Source organism: Colias eurytheme, chromosome 13 (assembly GCF_061535395.1).
Source record: "Colias eurytheme isolate Ceu_HAF_F1 chromosome 13, ilColEury1 Martin Lab GWU primary, whole genome shotgun sequence".
Lineage (NCBI taxonomy): Eukaryota > Metazoa > Arthropoda > Insecta > Lepidoptera > Pieridae > Colias > Colias eurytheme.
Window position 1 is genome coordinate 10,245,153 of NC_142992.1, and position 23,532 is coordinate 10,268,684.

A 23,532-nucleotide genomic window follows, 5' to 3' on the forward strand; every position below is an offset into this window, starting at 1 on the left:
CTTTAACCAAAAATATTCTGAATTATTTTTTACCACTTTATACTTAAGAACACTAAGTAGATCAAAGGCCCCGTGAAAGAATTAGTTACTAGGGCTCCGCGCCTGCTTAATTCTGCACTGCTTATAGGTATGAGGTATGAAAACATTTTTTTTTTTTTTTTTTTTTTTAACGTGAGGAAATTCATCATGAATACCGACTGCTTCGGGGGCAGCAGCACGGTTATGTCAGACTCCTACTGACTAAAACCTCACGGTGGCCTACTACCGCGCAAGTAAAGAGGGGATCCCGGGATCTCCGGTAGGAACGCTCACGGTACCCCTCGCGCGCCTGCCATTGGCAATCCACTCGTATGTAGTCGCGACTACCCTACGCGCATGCCTATCACTGCAACAGACTGCAGCCACAACAGTCTGTCACCCTCCTCGCGTTGCCGACGTTCACGACGTGGAGGTAAAACATGAGGTAGCATATTTCAGCACACCCCAGTCACGCCCTACTCACTTTCTGTGAAAAATTAAGCCTTTAATTATAATTAACCCCCTTTTCGTGTTTTTGTTTTCTTTGTGATTCAAAAACGTTAATATTCTGTGGATAGTCCTTTCTGAAATGTTGGTATTAAATAAATAAATAATCATTTATTTGCAGACACATGAAGTCCATAGTAAATAAATTTAGGTACCTACATATGAATAAAAAATTATCATTTTACAAAATCAAAAATAACTCAAAAATACATGCATTTTATAACAATGTCAAAAATTATTATACAAAAATTAAAATATAATATACTTCATTTCTAATTAATTAATAATTGATAAAACATTTAGATACATATAAATCGAAAAATATTGTATTGTATTGTCCAAAGTTTAATACAAGTTATAAATTGTTCTAATGCTTTGGTTAATAAATAATAATAATTCATGTTATTATTGTAGTAAGTTCGTATTTTATGTCTCTTTAAAAGTTTATGTATTAAAGTTTCTCTGACTTTTAACTTTGCTTGCTAAAAATATTGTCAACAATAACACAAGAAAAACAGAATCTACTGTCCCTATCTATGGAAAATAATTTGTCACTGATTCGTTTAATCAGTTCATCTGTCCTTCACTTTCAACTTTTCTGACTTACGGAAGCAAGAATCAAAAATGTGATTAATTGAAACGTTGATTAAATAAGTTTTATCGCTCAATTTATCCAGATTCGTAATTCCTTGATGGTCTATAGGATATTCAATGACCTTCACCTAAAAAGCTTCTTATTTTTTCGTTATTAGTGTCAGCAGTGGCGGTAAATTCATACAAGCCGAAAAGCCCGGCTTGCCTTAGAAATTCGCTACGAGACAGGAAAATACCTATATTCACGTTTGAATATTCGCGCGCAATGAGCAATTCATAATCTGCTCCGAATTCAATGAAAACTCACCTACAATAATATAATATAATACGTATAATACGCCTAGCATAAAACAATGACGAATTCGAGTAAACTTTTTAATTTCATCCTTCTTGCTATCGGAATAAGGTCGTACCTTTTATTTGGACGTTACAACCTAAATTCGATGGATTATAAACAGTGCGGTGTCTCGCTTGCACGCGTGGGCTTTTACCGGGCTTTGCGCTCATCTCTTCTAACGTATGAAATTTCGTCGGAGTAGATATGTCGTGGTCATATCGTAGATTTGATCATTTCATGATATGAGTGGCCATTTCACGAAATGGTCGCATTTCATGAAATGGCCAACATGGTTTGATCAGATCGTTAAATCGTCAACGTTTCACGATATGGTCATCCACATTTGGCCAGATCGTATAAAATATATAAAGTCCATAAAACATTAAAAAATTCTGAATATTTTTAGAACTTGTTTATTGTCATATAAGTTAGTGCCACGGCAGTGGCCGGCGAATGCCAGAAGCGAATGGTTTTTGCAATAGAAAACATTTAGGTTAGGTTAGGTTAGACTTTAATAAAGAACGCACGAGCCGAGCGAGCAAAGCGAGCGTGCCGCGGCAGCGGCCGGCGAGTGCCAGAAGCGAATCGCTTTTTTAAAAAAAGGAACAATTATAATAACATAGGATATGTAAATATATTTATGTAAAGGATTTTAGACGCATTTTTTCCTCAATATAAGATATCCGCATTTTCCATAGTACTCGAACCTCTTCGTCGTAAATTATTTGCTATGACTTTCTTCATATTGTAATAAAACGAACTATGAAGTTTTAAATTGCGAATAATTAAATTTTTGCCAGCGGCCGCCATCTTATCACATAAACACAGCGCTTGCAGCGCCTCTACCAATAATTAATGTAACTATTTTACGATATGATCAAATAATTTTGATCATTTCATGAAAAAACCGCGCGTTTAGTTGGCCATATCGAGAAACGATTTCTTATCATTGATCTGCCCAAACCACATCATGATGTGGCCAATAGACATTCGAGCATTTCATGAAATGCGACCATTTCACGAAATGATCGATCATATCATGAAATGAGCAAATCTACGATATGGCCACGACAGATACATACCTAGCTATAGAACTCTATAGCAATTTCTAAGGGAAAAAAGGCCCGGCTTTAACAGTGTGAAGATAGTTACGATTGCGCGAACGAACGTCGTGAATATTATTGTTAAATTATAGTTTGTTTGAGCGGGTGATTATATCGGTGTAATTTAGGTTAAGTTTTTCGAATTTTGTGGTAAAATACGTGTCGCGACAGCAGATTGTGTTGTAAATTGTGGTGGTTTGCTTTGTGCTCAGCGGGGGAAAGGTAAAATCATTAAACTTTACTGAAAAACTATTAATTTCTTCATCAAAACCAACTCCCGATTTGTGCATTACCGAAACTAGTAAGTCACATAAACGAAATTTTAATTGTAATGTTTACGAACGATTTCATGAATGAGAATAACTTAGAAGAAGCCTTTCCCCAGCTGTTGAAACTTGCACATATTTTGTTAGTTACGATTCCTGCTAGTAAATAGGTAGTAGTTCTTCCACGGAGCGTGCTTTCTCATCGTTAAATCGTATTCATAGGTACGTATTAATTATTAAGAAATACGTATAAGTATTTATTTGGCCAAGAACGCCTTTCTGTATTAGGTAATTGCCATAGAAAAGTAGCTGTTAGGTACCTACTTAATTGAATTCTAAAACAAACACCTACTTTCTATAATTCCGATGTTATAAAATCTTTCCTTCAGAAAGATTGGCGTTTTGAATTAGAATATAAATGATCTGTACAATTTTATTAATAATATAATTAAATGTCATACAGTTTTATATAATTTATCGATTTTAATGATAAACGTTTGACTCAACTGTTTGAGGGCGCGCGTGAAAATTTAAAAGATTTGATTCGGTATGTAGGTAATATGTTCACGTTTTTTTATAAGTTTTATAACGAACATAATTACACAGTATACCTAGGTAGGTATCTTATTCATGAAAAGGGTACCCAACAAACACTTTGAAAAATTTGGGCTTGCCCAGTCCTTATACCCTAGGCACGCCACTGAGTGTCAGGATTGAGAATGCCTCAGGATTTTTATTATCTTGGATTCCCAAACTATTGGAGATTCATATTCTTCTCTATTCTACATATTATTTTCAATTCTATGTATAAACAGCTATTCAACAAAATTTTAATTCGTCGTACTTTTCTGTGGCTATACACCGACCTGTTTTATTATTATCACAAACGGCAACTACTTGAAAATTCCGCAAAAGAGCAAAAGGCACCCAAAAACGGACCACTATGCATACAATTTAACAGCATTTACGTCCGTGAAAAGCTGTTCTCAAACATAATGGTAGGCATTATTGCTCAAGTGTGGCTATAAAGAGTAAAACAAAATAATAATAGCCCTACCCTAAATTAGCTGGGAAACCCGAAACCCGTTGAGTGGGCTATAATATCCTACTGTCCTATCCGCCAATTACTGTTATGGACTCGTAACTTATTTATGTATCTCTCTTTCACGCAAATTTTGCATAGGGATAGTTTTTTATTCGGATTCCCATTACTAGGTACTTTATCCGTACAGGTTTTTATTAATATAAATAAATAAATAAATATAAATATTATAGGACATTATTACACAAATCAACCTAGTCCCACAGTAAGCTCAATTAAGGCTTGTGTTGTGGGTACTAGGCGACGATAAATATAATCTTATATATAAAAATGAATCGCAAAATGTGTTGGTAAGCGCATAACTCGAGAACGGCTGAACCGATTTCGATAATTCTTTTTTTATTATATTCCTTGAAGTACGAGGATGGTTCTTATGTAGAGAAAACGTAAACATGTACCACGGGCGAAGCCGGGGCGGACCGCTAGTATTTAATAAATACATATATTGATAATAACACCCAGACCCAAGAACAAATAATTGAGTTCATCACACAAATATTTGCCCTGACTGGGGATCGAACCCGGGACTCAGTGCCTCAGTAGGCAGTTACTTTACCACTGCGCCAACCGCGTCGTCAATTAATGTTATAGGATAGCAAACGAGCAGACGTGTCGCCTGGTGTTAAGCGATACACGCGACCATAAGCATCCACGCCACTAGGAGATGGATGTGTTGCTGTCCTCTAAAAGGAAACAGAGATAACGTAGAAATTAATTTGCTTAGCTAACGTAGTATAAATTTACCAGACCATAATATTATCTCCAACAAGATTTATCCATCCTACGCATTTAACAGCTGTAAAATTAATTTAGATGGTCCGTCACATCTAATCTCATCCTACGTTTGGAACGCCTACACGCTAAAAATAGGAAATATTTTTTTAAGAGTAAATAAGTTATTACATAGGTACTAAAGTCAAAATACATTAAATATTAAGCGTTATCTCTGCGTTCTGTTTAGCATTTTCATTTCTAAAATTTATAATATGAGATCTAATAAAAATCTAATACACTTTAAAATAATTATGATCACAATAATTTAATCTTTAAGAATATTTTCGTTACCTACAAACTAAACAAATTCAAATTAAATCTTTTAAGTCAGTCAAAAACAAATTTAAAAGAAATTATCAAAATCATCATAATCTCTACATTCAGAAACCGGCGTGATTCACGTTTAATTCATATAAATGAAACTGAAATGGGGTTGGATATTACAGCCTATTAATCATATAGACCGATGGTCATTCGGGTGCCATAAAAGTGTATTTCTTCAGGGCAAAACGGGTAGTAAAAGCAAAAGGGAGGATACGGGAAATGCAGTTCTATTACAGGGGTCTAAGTGTCATTTTCCCCTGTCACAAATGCATAGAATGAATACGTAAAATGTCTCCGGTGATTGTAGTTTAGTATGCCGGTAAATTGTAGGTGAATTTGATTTAGGTTAATCTATTTGCAGGAAAGAATATACGGACGGCTTCATATTTTTAGTAGCTCGTTTTATTATGAAAAGAATGATTTAAAAATGTTTCCTGGGTCTTGGATTTTAATAGTGTTCGTAACGTCGCTTCAGCATGAATCAAATGATAAAGAGAAAATTTATAATGAAATTTCAGACTACATCTAAATTATTAGAAAATTATTTAAGTGTCTGAGTTGATCACTGTTCAGGCTTCTGTTTTTCTTTACAAATTTTTGAGGGGAAAAAAATAAGACACATCCAAACCTAACGACGTCTTAAACCATTGCTAAGAACAGCAAGGGATACACTAATGATATGGCTAAAATATTAAATTGTTATATCTTTCCCAGGTGGACGGCAGCTTGCTTTTACCCCACGTGGGGGTAGAAGACGAGGGCCTCTACGAGTGCGGTGTGGAAAACGAAACTTCCTTCGTTGATAGAGTTAACGTCACTGTCAGAAGTAAGTTCTTCTTTAGCACTAAGGTTTTATGGCAGAAGAGTTTGTTGGAAGGTGCAAAATTTGGAAAGGTCTGAAGCAGTAGAACATACTTCAGTGTTGAAAGTTTAGTGTGGTTGAGTGCGCTGATATCAGAAACTACTGAAGAATGTAAAACACACTTTATTGTAGGATTACCATACAAACGAGGTGAATGAGATGACTCTTGTATCATCACGTCGTAGAAGCAGCGCATCAATGAAAAATGTTGGAAATTGTAAGAGGAAATGGCGAGTCTCATTCACTCTGTTATGAATTTGCGGGTCAGTAATTAATATTTCCGGCTATTTCACAAACGAGCATTTAAATTCTAAAATGAGAAAAACTTGTAGTGGATACTTAACGACTAATAGGTTTCCTTATTTTGGAAGAACAGACATCACAACATATTATAAAAAGTCCTCTGTCGCGTCTATCTGTTCGCGAAAACATCAAAATCAACTACAACGATTTTCATTCTGTTTTCACTAACGAATAGCGTGGTTCTTGAGAAAAGTATAATTATTTTTATAAATTAATTAATAATTAATATTTTTTTAGTCTTTAAAAAGCGAACGGAAAACTAGTAAATGAAATGATCAACGCATCACTCGTGGGTATGTATTTATCATCAGAAATATTTTCCAATAGTGGTCAAATCCAATATCTAAAAAAAAATTATAAAAGGTGTTGAAGTGAATTACTGCTTCATACAAATAATAATAAATAATGACATCGTTATTAGGATATAGGGCAGATGCTTTTCACATCGACTTCATAGTTCATTGATCGAATTTCTTTATTACCAAGTAAATGATCAGTCTTCTGGAAAATTCTTAAAGTATCCATCACCATCGGGATCCAATCGTTTCACGTTCACACGGGAACAACTCAAGAGGACGATCAATTTTTATGAGTTTAACGTATTTCATGTGGCTGGAAGCCAGCAGAAAATGTCGAATATTCTAGTGCCAAGGGTCTATAAACCAAGAGTTATATGAATCTCCAATCTTTACTAATATTATAAAGAGGAAAGGTTTGTAATTATGTATGTATGTATGTATGTATGTTACGCTTTCCCGCTTAAACCTCTCAACCGATTTTGATGAAATTTGGCACAGACAATCTTTAGACCCTGAGAAAGAACATAGGCTACCTTTTATTGCGAAATATGTACCACGGGCGAAGCCGGGGCGGACCGCTAGTAGGTATGATATAAAAGTGTGGACTGGGTAGTTTCTTTGATACCTATAGGTACAGGTGAGCAGGTTCTGGTTCATTATTTAATAAAGACGGTTGCACTGTTATTTACTAGGAGCTGAATCAGCCATTTAATTAATGGCCTAGCCTGTTTATTAAAGTATCAACTTTCTTCATCTTATCATCCTTATATTTTAAATTATGTTGTGAGCTGTCTGTTTGTAATTAAATAATAAACTTTTTATACAAACACATGTCAACAATAACCTCCTTTTTCACAATCGGTTAAAAATAATGCAAGCTAAAAATAGAAAAACGCCCATCCAACTGCAATTTTCACATGCATACAACGCATAACGTGAAGGTCGGGTAATGACTATCATTATAACGACCAGACTTGCTTGAGCCCCGGGATGTACCAACTACCGTGAAATGATTTGCGGGTAGTTGAGGAGAGGAGGGATCAATGATAAATGGTTGTGTAGAGTGAGAAAATGATTTTAAGGACTTATATTGTGGTTTATAGTGAGTAGAGTAACTTGAATTTAAACGTCAAGTTTCAAAGTAACAGTGCGTGCATAGAGCATACAAAAAATGCATTTTTTGTTAGATGTTCAGACTCTGTACCAGATATTTTTATTCGTTTAATAATTCAAACTCACCAGCTTGGAAGGTGTCAAAACAAAATGGTAAAAAACACATCCAGATATGGAAAGAAATCTTTTTAAAGGCACATAGAAATACTATAAATTATTCTCTAAAATACAAAAAATAATAATTTACGTTGGTAAATATACAAAGTCGTCAGAAAGATATAAATAAATAATAAATAGTAAAAACAATACCGTGTTAATGACATTGTGTTTATTCTATAGCGACAGTATCACGTGAAATTATTATATTCACGTCCTTGAAATAGCTGTTTAATATCTACCTCTATAAAATATTTATTATGACTAGATGACCTGATGAAAAATACTAGCGGTCCGCCCCGGCTTCGCCCGTGGTAGATATCTACGTTTTCTTTACATCATAAGAACCATCATCGTACTCCAAGGAATATTATAAAAAAGAATTATCGAAATCGGTCCAACCGTTCACGCGTGATGCTGTGACCAAGGAAAACGGGTTTCATTTATAGATATATCCTACTAATATTATAAATGCGAAAGTTTATATTTTAAGGATGGATGGATGTTTATTACTCTTACTACTAAACCAATTCCAATGTAAGTTGGTATATAGGTAGCCAGAATAAGACATAGGCTACTTTTTATCCCGGAAATCCTACAGGAACGGGAACTATGCGGGTTTTTCTTTGATATCGCGAGCGAAGCCGAGGGCGGAGATCTAGTATACAAATATTTTGTGGATTTCTCCTATGTTTTAAGAGTTTTTCTACTCACACAAATATAAAAATCGATCCTTCCGGTAAATGAGGGGCAATACCCTGTCGTAAAATCCGTATTTGCTGCTCCTGCTTTCGTTAGTTGAATTTATAGTTATTTATTGTATAAGAGTTAAGTAATATATAAAACAAAGTTGGTAGATGTAAAATATATATATCATTCAATTGGCGGCCTTATTCGTTACTAGTTAAAAAAATGATTAAATAAAGTAGGTACATAGTTAGTTTTTATATCATACTAGCGGTCCGCCCCGGCTTCGCTCGTGGTACATATTTCGCAATAAAGTAGCCTATGTTCTTTCTCAGGGTCTAAAGATTATCTGTGCCAAATTTCATCAAAATCGGTCCAGTAGTTTATGCGTGAAAACCATACATACATACATACATACAAACCTTTCCTCTTTATAATATTAGTATAGATGAAATCACTAATACATCGCGTTTTTAAACCGTTATAATGTTAATCTTATGTATTTGCCATTCGTAAACAAACTCAAGAAAATAAATGTACAATACATTAATATTCCTAGAGATAATACTTGTTGACCTACATTACATCTACTAACTTTGAATTCGCACAAACCAAGTCTGGTTTTAATTAAAAAGGATTTCATTTCTTGATACTAAAATCTCGCTAAACTCCCGCTGGGAAATAATAAATTTGAAATAGGTATTTGTTTTTATATTGTTCATATTTTTTAATATACTTAGCTGTCCCTTTTTTGTCCAAAGCAGTCTAGAAATAAGTAAGAAGTGCAGAACTGAAGTTATTAATCTTTTCGTTCATAATTTTTATATTTGACTATTTTTACTTAACAGTAGTAACGGTATTAAGCATTATTTGTATTTAATTTATTCAGATTTCAGAGTATGATCTATGTTTACATAACAAGTACTTAAACTTTTCTTTCTAAAAAATACTCGTACTAACCTTTAAAAACAATAATAAAAAAATAACAATTTGTGCACATACGAAAGGAAATCGATCTTTCATAGGGGTTGTGATTAAATAGTAACTCAATTCCTCAAATCTTCAGCTGCTCCCAAACCACATTTAATAAATATCATTGTTATGATTCTAGTGATAAGAGTAAGGCAGAACAACGTTTGCCGGGACAGCTAGCATAACTATAGATATCTATAATCTAGATGTAGATATAAAACATCAGTGATCATACACGCTTCGTTGCCCCCCTGATTGCAATGACACTGGCTTCCTTTATACGTATCGTGTACACTGTTGCGGTACGATTATTAGAAGTACATCCGATCAATATACAGGCTATATAAGTTATTTACTTTGAGTTATTTTAAAGGTATGGTATTGAGAGTTATTGTGATAGTACAGTAAAGAAGAATGCATGGACTTCTATAACAAAGAGTAAAGAAAACTGATGAACATATTTGTATATGTTTTTTGTTTATGAAAATATAAACAAGCATTCGCATGCAACTATTTCACGTCGATCATCTTCCACTTTTGACGACATTTTGTGATATTTAACACCATATAGCCTACAATATTTTTCAACTGTTTGTTGTCAAAATGCCATCACCGAAACGCTGAAAATTTCGACATTCTAAAAATGGCTATAACATGAACAAAATCTTTAAGAAATCCCACTATATCCCATAAGAACTTTCCAGTTACCAAGAAAGTCCTCGTTACCAAGAAGTTAACCGTCAAGTAAGTCTTAGAGCCATTAATCTTCCGGGGTTTTGCTCAGCAGAATCTGACGCGTGGACATGTGCAACCATTAATTTACTTTGCGGACATTAGCGTTTAATTTTCAAAACATTATGTACTAGCTGTGTCTCGCGGATTTAGCCGCATTGCTGCGCTTCTATTGTTCTTAGCGTAAAGATATATAAGCCTTTAGTCTTCCTCGATAAATGGGCTATCTAACACTGAAAGAATTTTTAAAATCGGACCCGTAATTCCTGAGATTAATGCATTTAACCAAAGAAAAAACTTCTTCAACTTGCTAATATTAGTATAGATTATAAGAGAATGTATTTCCTTAAATCGTATTGTTCTTGCAAGGGCAGATTCACACTTGGGCAAGATGGATATGCCTTTAATCGGTATAGACTTGTGACCATCACAAAATCCTGATCGATTGACCTTGACCGATCACTGTGACCTAAAACTATTTCAAAGGGCTGGATCCACCCCTTTTCCTGTGACATTTCTGAACTATTTTATTTTTACTGTATCTTAATTTCCGAAGATAAGTAGCGTAGTTATGAAATAGTAGTAAAATTAATAGTAAAAAAATATTTATGGTTTTTCTTATCAAAATATAAATCAATTTCAACCTAAACGTAAAATCACGTTTACACACACATTAGGCGATAAAAAATCATTTCGTGTAGTAGAACGTGTTTTTTGTTTTTTCAATATTATTTGTCTTGTATTTTTGTACAAGTATATGTTTTTTACCGGAGTACTTCAATCATATTTAAATATTTTTAAGATATATTTAAAGCAAGTGTTGCATATTTATATTTAGTTTTGAAATGATGAATCGTTTGAACAACGATCAAAATTTAAAAGGGGTCAATCGAAGCTGGTCATTCGTGTAGTTGAATTTGATGCGATACTCGAAGTGGTTAGTTCCCAACTGTTTAAGCCAACTTTCTGACTTTGATCTGCTATTGGAATTCGTTTAATCCCAATAAGTTTATTAACTCCGTTAAGAGGTCAACTCTTCATCTGTAATCTGTAATTAATCCTCAGTAAATGCTATAAGAAGAAAATTGACCACAGGATTAAAATTGACCATATAGCGACCTAAGTCCTCGCGGTCTACATAAGGAATTGATAGAGATCAAACTTACGAGAGGACAAACTATATCGTATTACTGATATTACTATACATTGTTACCAATTATGTTCCTCTCCCAAAGCAAGAAAAAATACAAAAATCATTATCACTACATAGTATAAAACAAAGTCGCTTTCTCTTTCCCTATGTCCCTTTGTATGCTTAAATCTTTAAAACTACGCAACGGATTTGGATGCGGTTTTTTTAAATAGATAGAGTGATTCAAGAGGAAAGTTTTAGTATATAATTTATTGGGTTTTAGACAAAGCGGGCGAAGCCGCGGGCGGTAAGCTAGTTGTTACTAAAACATTCCGAAAATAATACAATGCAGTAATCTCCACACTAGGATTCCCTGTGTTGTGGAGAATAGTCTCTTCCAGCTTACATCTATTTATACAGTTTATACAGAAGTAAATTCTTAACTACGATTTACTACATACTACAATTTTCTAGTTGACTATACTTCTGAAGAAGAACACGAACTATCCGTATAACAAATATGACTAAGTATACGTTTTTCGAAAAAAAGAACCTACTTTTCCTAACAATCTCCATCCATTTATAATATTAATGCCTCACTTGCATATGCAACGAGTAACGACACTTTCAAAAGAGTTAGCATATCTTTGTAGGCGTTTGAGTGCATTGCTGCACTTAATTGGTGAATGCAAGAGTTTCAGTGTTGGGTGTTTTTATTAACACTTTTATGTGTGTTGAAATTTTCAGTAGTTATTTATTCAGTATAAGCCAGATAGTCGGTGTGGATATGTATATTTTCTCGCGTCTTCCCGTTCATGTTGTATTTTTGCGTAGAAATTAATATACATAATAATAATTTTGTTAATTTTAGATTTTGAAGGTGTATTTTGTATAACTAGAATGATATGTTCAGATTTAAGGTATTTAGATGGTGCAAAGTTATTCATACAAACACAAACCCCTTATTGGAAGGACAGTCATATAAGACAGTGTACCTATATTAAGAAAAAGACAAACCTAACACAAATAATGATATTTCCGTAACTCAAAGACAGCCTAATGAACCATTCCCTAAATATGTAGGTACATACCAGCCATCATTTGCCAAATACTTTTCAAAGCGTTATTGAATTTGCCGAAGGGTATCTGATTGCCACTAAGTAATTAGGAAACTCCCCTTTCCATCGACTTTCATATTTGGCAGTGCGCGTCGATCCTACAAATATCAATTTGTAAGGCTCTCCTTTATTCAATCACACAGAACATGTACCTTTTAAGAATTCTATAGGAAAAAGATCACTGTGAAATTTACTGGTAAATTTGTAATTGATAAGAACGGCAGAGATGGTTCGATGTTATTGCGGGTGTATTAGGCAGTGTTTCAAAAACATTATCTTTGAAAAAACTATGTATCTATTTCACTGCTATGGTTCTAGTAAAATGTTTCTATAATCTTAGAATCAAAGCTATTTAAACTCCTGAAAACTAGGTATTAAAAATGTTACGAAAACTACGCATTGCATTTTCGACTAGTTTAGTCTTCCTTCAAAAGCACTCTTCGAATTGTACATAGAACATATTCCCGCCCAAACAAATTGACCTTAACTACCCATTAGACGTTGAGGTAGGCTGCCTACTTTCGTTAACGACAATAAAAAGCAATTAGGGTAACAGATGGGACATCTGTCGCCAATTAATATGGAGATGTAACTGGTTTACAGCCAGTAACCACTGATCATGTGTTGGTAGAGACAGAGTCTGTCTTGTTATCAATCTATGAGAGCAATTCCCTGATGATAGTGATTTGTTTTGTCTATGGTGAACTGGATGTTACCGACCTCGTCCGAATTGGAAGAGGAAATTCCTGTCGTAATACGATGTTTCACCTCGGTCATAAGAGGCCTATATGACTCTTTAGTCTCTTAACTATCTCCATACTTAGGTACGGTTTCACCCGCTTGGCTCCGCTTCTGTTGGTCTTAGCGTGATGATATGTAGCCTATAGCCTTCCTCGATAAATGGGCTATCCAACATCGAATGTATCAAATCGGACCAGTAGTTCTTGAGATTAGCGCGTTCAAAAAAAAAACATACAAACTCTTCAGCATTATAATATTAGTATAGATAGGCCTTTTGTATAATAAAAGCGTTTTATTTGATGAAAAAGTGTGTAGGTAAACGTAAAGGTACGTTCGCTATTAATGGATGAATTTGATAAAATTCACAGAATTTCAATTTGGAGATGGACAAAGCAATTAACATAGTTGAAATAGGATATGGAAATTTGTACAGAGAAGGGTGAAACGTGACGCGCTTACAAAATAAGTTAAAATTAATTGAACTTTTTTTTTTCCTTTTGTACAAATTTTTTTTTTCACTAGAGCAAATACAAAATTCAAACCCTTCTGGATAAAAATTAATATTATTATGAAATAGTAATTTTTATCCAGAAGTCTAAGATAATGTCTAGAAAATAAAATAGGTAAACTTAATTTTAAACGAATCAATATGAATATAACTGGGAAAGAAGTATTTATTTCCGTATAATATTTGTATAACTCGTATGCAAACACGACTCACTTGTCAATATGAAGCGGCGCGGCGTATAAAAGATATTTCTCAAAGGAACGACGGATAAGGCTCCAATCAAAATGATCGACATGAAAGTCGCTTGATATGTAGATATAAGTATAATAAATAGTACATGTTATTTAGTTTTATTCTGCTAGTTATATTTATTATCAATTTGTAATTATATGTTTAGATAATATAGTTTAAGAATTTGATGAAATTGGCAAATGAATTACCTACTTGTAGGTCTTTACATTGATACATGTAATAACTGATACACCCAAAAATGCAATGACAAAATTGTGTTATGAGTTACCATATCACGATATATCATCAAGTATAAATGACCGATATATCATCGTCGCTATGTCGTTAGGTAAAAACGGCGTCAGTGGAGTACCTTCTCCCTTTCCAAGCACACAATTTGCAGATGAACGTTTTAGTATTGATTCGTAAACAGAAATACATTAGCGTGATTAAAATATTCATACAGTTCTATTTTGATAAGGTGGAGTATCGCAGGAATAAATGTGATTAAAATAGATTTATGTTAGACGGATCGATGTTAGTCCTTTTATATTATTTTCTTATTTTTAGCATACTTTTCACGAAACTGCTTACTTTTCGTGGTTATCGGGTAGACCTAACAATCGCACAACATCTATTTTTCAAACTCCTAAAACCTAAGTGGAGTAAGACAGAACAACCGAGCCGAGATAGCTAATAAAATATAATAATATTAGAAATATCAAACCCAAACCGACTATCTTGTAATATGTTAACCAACTGCTCCGACCGTCACCAAACTAATTTCGCTCAACGCATTCAGTATTCTAGTCAAATACTGTTTACTAGCTTTTAAACATATACAACAAATAACAGCTACACTACAATGGATGGTAATTCGAGCAAAATCAAATTAACAGATACGTCCATTCACTTTTTTAAGTAATTCCCCTAGTTAAAGCGAATCTTTGTAGAACCGCGAATGGACTGGAAAATGTAAATCCAGCCAACACAAAACAAAGGTACATTTTCCATTGAACAGAACCTTTGTAAGACCAGGAATAGACTGAAAATAAAGAAATCCGGCTAACACTAAACAAAGGTACTATCTACAATATCTTTTTTCATTGAACTGAGCCTTTGTAGAGTTGGGAGTGGAATGGAAATCCCGGACAAATCAAAATAACGGATAAGTGAATGCAAATACAGTGGGCCCTTGCGTGCTGGTCGTGAATTTGCATACAAGCGCTGCTGATGATCGATCGATACTGCCTTACAGGATACGCTAGGGGAAGCCAAATCTATGATGCAAATGAGTTAGAAAAAGTGGATGGAGGATATAAGGAGGGTTCTGTCAAAGAGAAGATTGAAATAAATTAAGTTCTTTGAAAATTAAAGTCTCTTATGTACAAAATGATAGTTATTGCGGCTATTATGATGTGATTATTTGTTTGTTGTTTGTAGTTACACTTCAAATGTATACTTATCTATACTATACTATTTTCTAATGTTACTAATGAATACCTACGTGAGATGAGAGATTACTTAATATAAAATTTAATACAGATTTAGACTATAGTCTGGTTTTGCAGTACGCCCATAAGCTACTTCTCATTGTAAAGATACCAATTACCACTTCATTAAAAGCGCAGGCTCCAGCTATACCTGTATAAAATTATCGAAATGAATACAATTCTTTGTTACATAGTACCAAAGTGGAACTGCATATTTAGTTGTTTCTAGAACGCATCAGCAATAATACGGCAAATAATTGACTTTCCGTTCATTATGCAATGTCGCATTATCCGAAACCCGTCATCAGGCCATCATTTACATGCAATGAGGTAGTATTATAATAAATTGTCTTTGTACTTTAATGGTGCCTGTTTAAATTGTTTATGTTGCCTTTAATCCAACAGGGTTGGGTCGCTGATAAAATTATTAAAAGACTTAACTGTCTTGGATAAATGATGAATAAAATGAAAAACATACATTCGAAAAATCTGCATTGTAATATTTAAAAAAAATGTGTGCGTGTACTAGTGTACACACGTAAGAAGTGAAACTTATTTATGACCTTATTATTAAAAAAATAATTTACTATATGCAACTTTACAGAAATACGTCGAATCACGCGGGGTAGGGATAAGAAAAAGATGGCGCGTAACGGAAAAATGTCACGCGTAACGAAAAAATGTTACACTAAATTTTTTTCCAACCCCGATAAAGAAGTTTACTTCAAAAACTTTATAGGCCCTATTGCAATACGAGAAAAGATCATGTAAAAATATATGTTTGTTGAAAAATATGAAATACTTTTGCTTCGCTAAAACAAAAGAAATTAAATATCCACCGCAGAAAAACTGTTTCTGTAACTGGGCATAACAATTCTTAGAAAATGAAAGACTGAAAAGTTTAATTTTCTTTTTGAAGTGAAACTTCTTTATCGGGGTTGGAAAAAAATTTAGTGTAACATATTTTCGTTACGCGTGACATTTTTCTGTTACCCGCCATCTTTGTCTTATCCCTACCACGCGTGATTCGACGTATTTCTGTAAAGTTGCAATTATAGTAAATTTTTTTTTGAAAAATAAGGTCATAAAGAAGTTTCACTTCTTACGTGTGTACACTAGTACACGCACACATTTAAATTAAAGGAATATAGATTATAACAATCTTATTTCGAAAAAGATTAAGGGCAAATAAATACTTGTCCGTGTAGAGTTTCTTGGGTCCACTATAACATATTCAGCAATATCCGGATCTCTTAAATTTTAGGTCATTACGCGTTTTTTAATTTGGGACAGCTTCAACATCGAGCGGAGATAAAAAACGTCAGCACCTTTAAACAGATCATTAATTTTTCGGCATGCACGGGTTCTGTGTAGCAGTTGTAATTAAAACCGCAAGTACTTCTATGCTTAACGAATTTTGAGTAGCTCTCGGTATCTCGTTAATTATGAGAAACGTCAATATTTCACTGCTGAAATATATTTTTGGTGCATTCTATATCTACGGATGTGCTGCTTATTCATTTTGGTGTGTATGCTTATCTCTAAAGATAACAACATAATGAATGCACCAAAGGCAAGGCAAACTTCCATATCTAATAAATAAGTCATAATATATCTCTCTCTCTATCTGCTTCAAACCTACCGACATAGAAAACTTATTACTTATAAAACGGAAATATAGACAAAATACTTTTATGTTATCGTTAACAACATTGGTAAAATAACCATATTTCATGGCATCGGCCCATAACTTAACAAAAGACCACTACCATCTTCAATCTTAAACTTCAAAACGTGTTCCTTCCAGCAGAATCTTCCCGATTAGTGAATAATATAATACTCATATTATCTTTTTCCTTTTCAGCGGAACCTCCCCCGTTAGTGAATGTGACGGTCCACGCGTCGACCATCCTGGCCATCATTTTATGGAACGTGGCTGGTGACGGTGGGCATCCGATCATAGACTTCACAGCACAGTACCGCTCCGCGATGCCTGTGAACGGCAGCCTGGAGGCGTGGCGGCCGATCAGCCCCAACCATATTAGTCCTAATTCGGTAAGTTTAGAATATGAGTGGCTAGGAATAGCTTCTACAGAGTTCCTTGCCGGCTCGTTTCCGTAAAAGCTGATTAATCGGCAGTTGGGAAACTGCCGATTAATTTATCTCCATATATAGATTAAAAAGCTTCTAAAAGATGTCTAGTTGAATGAAATTATTACTACTATGAAATAAAAATAAATAACAGGCACTAAAAAGTGTGTATGGTCACATTTTTGCAGTTAATTGACGATGTTGATATAGTTTCACTATACTACAATTTTGGGGAATAAAATTTATCGTAAATCATAGAGGGGTTATTTAATTTTATTAATTTCAGCCGAAATGTATTAGCCAAACTTTTTCTTTTGTAATAATCGACCTCCTTATAACATTTCAGCGCCAAATCGACGTATACCACCTAGAACCTAACGCATCATACTGGTTCCGTGTATGGGCGAACAATGTGCTTGGTCCAGGACCACCCGTAGAAGTGCTCGCCACTACGCTGTTTAGCGACCAGGAGGCTGGTGAGTGTTGCCATAGTAACCGTTGCTATGGTTACCGGTGGTGATGATAGTGATGGATGATGTCATGTGACTCTAAACGCTCGATGGTTCAATAATCGACCGTCATAGCAAGGTTCTATCTTCGTAATGACCATAATAGAATACAGCTCATTCATTCACTCTATATTATATAAATTTATTTCTAACCAAACTGATAACTTACAATTTACTATGGTTTTATTACAATTTAACCATATCCTCTTGTACATATTTCAAAACAGACACGGGTCTACACTTTTCCTGTTGCTTTTCACTCGAAATCTTTTACAAACTAAACTATTTAATGACCTTCATCACATTACTATATTACCAAAAACACTTTCCACATAACAAACATTTCCACAGAGCTCTACAAGCACTTCCTGGAAGGCGCTGAAACCTTCGACACACGCACGTGGGTGGCCGCGGTGTGCGTTGTGATGGGAACACTAGCTGTACTCGTTTAATGATTTACATTATATACCTAGCTTTTCCAGACACAAACCTTTCCACAGAGTAACTTTATACCAAACACACCCAACAATTTCTCCCCACAGAGCTCTACAAGCACTTCCTGGAAGGTGCTGAAACATTGGACACACGCACGTGGGTGCCGCAGTGTGCGTTGTCATGGGAACGCTAGCTTGTTTAATGATTTACATTATATAACTTTTTCCAAACACATCCAACCATCTCTCCACAGAGCTCTACAAGCACTTCCTCGAAGGTGCGGAAACGTTCGACACACGCACGTGGGTGGCCGCAGTGTGCGTTGTCATGGGAACGCTAGCTGTGCTCGTTTAATGATTTACATTATATACCTTAGCTTTTCCAGACACAAACCTTTCCACAGATTAACTTTATACCAAACACACCCAACAATTTCTCCCCACAGAGCTCTACAAGCACTTCCTGGAAGGTGCTGACGTGCTGAAACATTCGACACGCGTAGTTGGGTAGCCGCTGTGTGCGTTGTCATGGAAACGCTAGTTAACGCTGTTCTCGTTTAATTATTTACATTTTATAAATTTTTCTAAACACATCATCCGTAAAACAAACCTTTCAATAGAGTTACTTTATATAAAACACACCCAACAATTTCCCCCCACAGAGCTATACAAGCACTTTTTGGAAGGTGCGGAAACCTTCGATACGCGTACCTGAGTGGCCGCAGTGTGCGTGGTCATGGGAACGCTTGCTTGTTTAATGATATTGATATACATTATATAACATTTTGCAAACACATCCAACCATCTCTCCACAGAGCTCTACAAGCACTTCCTGGAAGGCGCTGAAACGTTCGACACACGCACGTGGGTGGCCGCGGTGTGCGTTGTGATGGGAACACTCGCTGTGCTCGCTGCAGGCACGTGCGCGGTGCTGTGCCGCGAGTGGCGGCGCTCAGGTGAGCCGGCCTTGTAGCCCCAGCCGCTGCCGAGACTCTACTTTCTGTTCTATTTGTAGAGTCGGCTCTATAACGTGATAGAGTTTGTGTGTGACTCTATATCCTGGTTATTTATAGCGGGCAGATGGTGGTAGAGTGGCTCTCTTTTTACGTTGAGTTTGTGATAGCGCTACATAGGCTCTACATTAGGCGTGACTCTACTTTCTAGTTATGCGTAGCGGGTAAATGGTGGTAGGGTGATAAAAGCTCTACTAAGCGCGACTCTACTTTCTAAATATACGTAGCGGGTAAATGGTGGTAGAGCGATAGAGTCTGTGTGTGATTCTAACTTTGTTTCATATGTAGAGACGGTGATAGAGCTAAATTCGGCGTCGTTATTTCTCGGTTTCTACGTAGAAGTAGTGATTGAGCTACATAGTCTTTATAATAGCCGTTACACACGCCTGTTTTTATACCAAACGAGTAGGAACTGGTAGCTAAAGGGCGCCTTTAGGCAATAGATAGATTAATACCTAAAGGTAGCGACCCTAATCCGTTATCAGGAGGTAATTGATGGCATCTAGAAAACGGATGGAAATCTCAAACGTTATTTCGAAGCTATAGCTATAGCGAAAAAAAATCGTTACACTGTCTCAAAGGTTAAGGTCGTTACTGAGTACGTCGAGAGTTAGCATTTATTGTGTATGTAGCTGAATTCACAATTTTCCATCATATTTCTAAGAAAAATTAGGAAAAAAGGCTTTTTCGCGTTTTTCATAAATTGATTAATAATAATAATAATAAATAATAATACGGGCATTTCTCCGCAACTCGACGTCAAGCGCCTATTTTGCGTGAGAGAGGGAGGTGGGGGAAACCAGCTAAAATTGAAACCACCCGAGCTCCTCCATGAAGCCAAGCAGCTTGTGAGGGCTGCCAAAGGCTTCGGGGAGGGACCCGGGAGACCCCAGGTGTCTTGCCCTGTACTCCGCAACCCCCTTACATTCCATGATGACGTGGGCTGCCGTTTCCTCGGTCTCCATGCATGCTCTGCATAGCGGACTGTCTGTGATCCCTAGATTGAAGAGATGTTTGTTAAAGGGGCCGTGCCCTGTGAGGGTCCCTGTTATTACGCGTAGTTGCACTCTACGTAGGTTGAGAAGCCGACGTGCAAGTCTCGAGTCAATGTCCGGTAGGGCTTCTCTGGCTTGCTTGCAATCAGATCTGCATGACCATTCCGCTCTCTGAGCAGTGCTAGTGAGCTGGGTAATCATCATCCGGGTCCAGCTAGCAGGTAGCGGTATAATGGGAAAAGGTCCCATGACCGGTGTTTCAGATGCCCTTCTGGCTAGTATATCAGCAGCATCGTTTCCACGTGAGCTACTGTGTCCTTTTATCCATTGTAATACTAGGGAATTTCCCAGGTCACATACCTTAGTGAGGGCTAAGTGACACTCAAGGGTCAACCCTGAAGTGAATTCATGGCTTTTGATTGCCATGAGTGCTGCTTTACTATCCGATAAGATCCGAATCGAATAGTTTGTTACATTTCTTTTAATTATGGCCGAAGCTGCAAGTAGAAGTCCTAGGCATTCAGCCTGAAAGACTGTATTATGGGGTCCCAAGGGGTGCGAGATGTTAATGTTTAGGTCCTCAGAGAAGACCCCAGCACCCGTGCCATTTCCAGTCTTAGACCCGTCCGTGAAGATTAGTAGGTCTTCAACGCCGTTGTGTTCTGACGTGTATTCACGTAGCTGTATCTTATATTTCTTGTCAAAGATGAATTGTTTTGGGATCTTATCACTTATGGCAAGGAGTGAGGACTCCTTCTCAGCTGCCATAGTTAAGATCTTACTGTGTGCTGTAGGCACCATTCTCCATAGGTTTTGTGTCTTTAACCTTACAGCTGTCGCTAGAGCTTCTTGTCTTACAAAAAGATGTAGGGGTGGCAGGTCGAGCATTGCCTCAATCGCAGCAGTCGGTGTTGTGCTCATGCTGCCAGTGATTGCCAGACAGGCGAGTCTTTGAAATCTCTGCAGTTTGCTTATAGCCGCCGATTGTTGTGTCTTTGGCCACCAAACCACAGAGCCGTAAGTTAGCATTGGTCTTATGACAGTTTTGTAGAGCCACATTGTGACTTTCGGGGAGAGCCCCCATCTATTACCAATCATTTTGTGGCACTGCCAGAAAGAAATGCTTGTTTTTTCGATCTTATTCTCAAGGTGTTTGTTCCAGTTGAGTTTATCGTCTAAGGTAATCCCGAGGTACTTAACCTCTTTCGATAACTGAAGTACGGAGCCAAATAGCTTTGGTAGCTGGTAGCTTCCTAGAAGGCGTCGGTTAGTGAATAGAACAAGTTCCGTCTTGCGCGGGTTCACTGAAAGGTCATATTTGTTGCACCAGCGCTCAACTATTGATAGAGCTCTCTGTGTAATTTCACAGACAACACTCGTGAACTTACCAGAGATAAGTATTACTAGGTCATCTGCATATCCAATGGTATGGAATTTGTTTTTGTTTAGTGTGCTGATCAAGTCGTTCACAACTAGGTTCCACAGGAGCGGTGAGAGAACTCCCCCTTGTGGGCAGCCTCTGGTGACCAGCACTTTCTTTGTTTTATTCTTGCTAAGTTGTATCTCTCTACTGCCTAGCATGTTTATAATCCATGAGACTACTGTGGGGTTAACCTCATGCTGTGATAGGGCATTTTGTATACTTGAGTAGTGTGTCTTATCGAAAGCTCCCTCAATGTCTACGAAAGTGCCCAAGCACATTGATTTTTCTTGTAGGGCTTCTTCTATTTTGGACACTACACAGTGTAAGGCCGAATCGGTAGATTTACCGTGGCTGTAAGCATGTTGGTTCCGATGTAATGGAATACGCACGAGGGCAGTATCCCTAATGTGTCTGTCACAGAGCCGTTCTAATGTTTTGAGTAAAAAGGATGTGAGGCTGATAGGTCTGTGGGCTTTCGCATCCGTGTAGTCTGTTTTCCCTGGTTTAGGAATGAAAATAACATCAACAGTCCTCCAGCTGGTCGGTATATAGCCGTGAGCGAGGCTGGATGTCAGAATGGCAGATAGGTGAGACGTGAGTACCGGCCCCCCCCATTGTAGTAAAGCCGGGTATATACCATCTGGACCAGGTGCCTTGTATGCTTGAAAGCTGTCGATTGCCCATTGTACTTTTTCCTTACTGACTATGAGCTCAGCAGTACTCCAGTTTTCCTCACATGGTGTGTGGGTTGCTGTGTCTTTCCTTTCATGTCGTTGTATGAATTTGCAGCCGGGGAAGTGTGTCTGCATCAGAACAGCTTCCGTCTCAGCTGGTGTTTTTGTAAGAGTGTTGTCGCATTTTTTGATCGATCCCAGCTTGGACGTATTGCAGCAGGAGATGACTTTGCGCACTCTGTTTGCTTGATTACAGGATTCAATGCCATCACAGAATTTCTTCCATCCTGCACTGCTTCTGAATCTTATTTGTCTTTTGTATTCAGCTTTGTTTACTTTGTAAGTGTTCCAATCGTGGTCGCAGTTAGTGTTCATTGCACGGTTCAGTGATCTTCTGACCAATTGTCTTTGTTTGGCAAGTTCCGGTCCCCACCAGGATTGCTGTTTGGCACCTGTTGCTTTCGTTACCCGCAGTGGGCAGGCAGTGTTATAGCTGGAAATAATATTTGTAGTTAGTTGCTCTGCCAGACGTTCTAAATCCTGTATAAGCATTATTCTGTCTGGAAAGCATGAATTCGCGAGGAGGTTTTCAAGATGGGCCCGATAGAGTGTCCTATCAGTTTTCCTGGGATTCCTTGTAGGAATGGGTGTAATAGTGTTAACCTGTAGGTTAAAACGTAGCCACCTGTGATCGGAGCAAGAAGCCTCCTTTGACACGTGCCAGTTGTTAATGCTATCTATGATGCCAGGGGTCGCCAGTGTGAGATCAATGATAGTTCTACATCGGCGAGTAACGAAGGTTGGTTCAGCACCTGTATTTACTAAATTAAGACTAGTTGTAAATAAGTATTCAACAAGGTCTCTGCCTCTGTTGTTACCTGTAGGCATCCCCCATAGGGGGTGGTGTGCATTGCAGTCTGTACCAGCGATAAGCTCCAGACCCTCTCCCGCGCAGTACTCCACCAGCCTGGCAAATTCTCGCGGTGGTGGGTCTTCGTCTGCCGGCATGTACGTCGAGGCG

At 36.8% G+C, this 23,532-nt stretch overlaps 1 protein-coding gene across 1 annotated transcript in view; it reads left to right on the forward strand.

Moving 5' to 3' along the window:
• The window catches only part of LOC149903648 (contactin-1a), a 48,311-nt gene extending 28,876 nt beyond the window's left edge, over positions 1-19,435 (forward strand). The window contains exons 3-6 of the mRNA XM_090108685.1: positions 5,740-5,851; positions 17,237-17,427; positions 17,810-17,939; positions 19,222-19,435. Of these exons, the coding sequence (XP_089964811.1) occupies positions 5,740-5,851; positions 17,237-17,427; positions 17,810-17,939; positions 19,222-19,379 (591 nt within the window). The 3' untranslated portion in view covers positions 19,380-19,435. The remainder of the gene's footprint in view (positions 1-5,739; positions 5,852-17,236; positions 17,428-17,809; positions 17,940-19,221) is intronic.
• Positions 19,436-23,532: the final 4,097 nt, after the last annotated feature.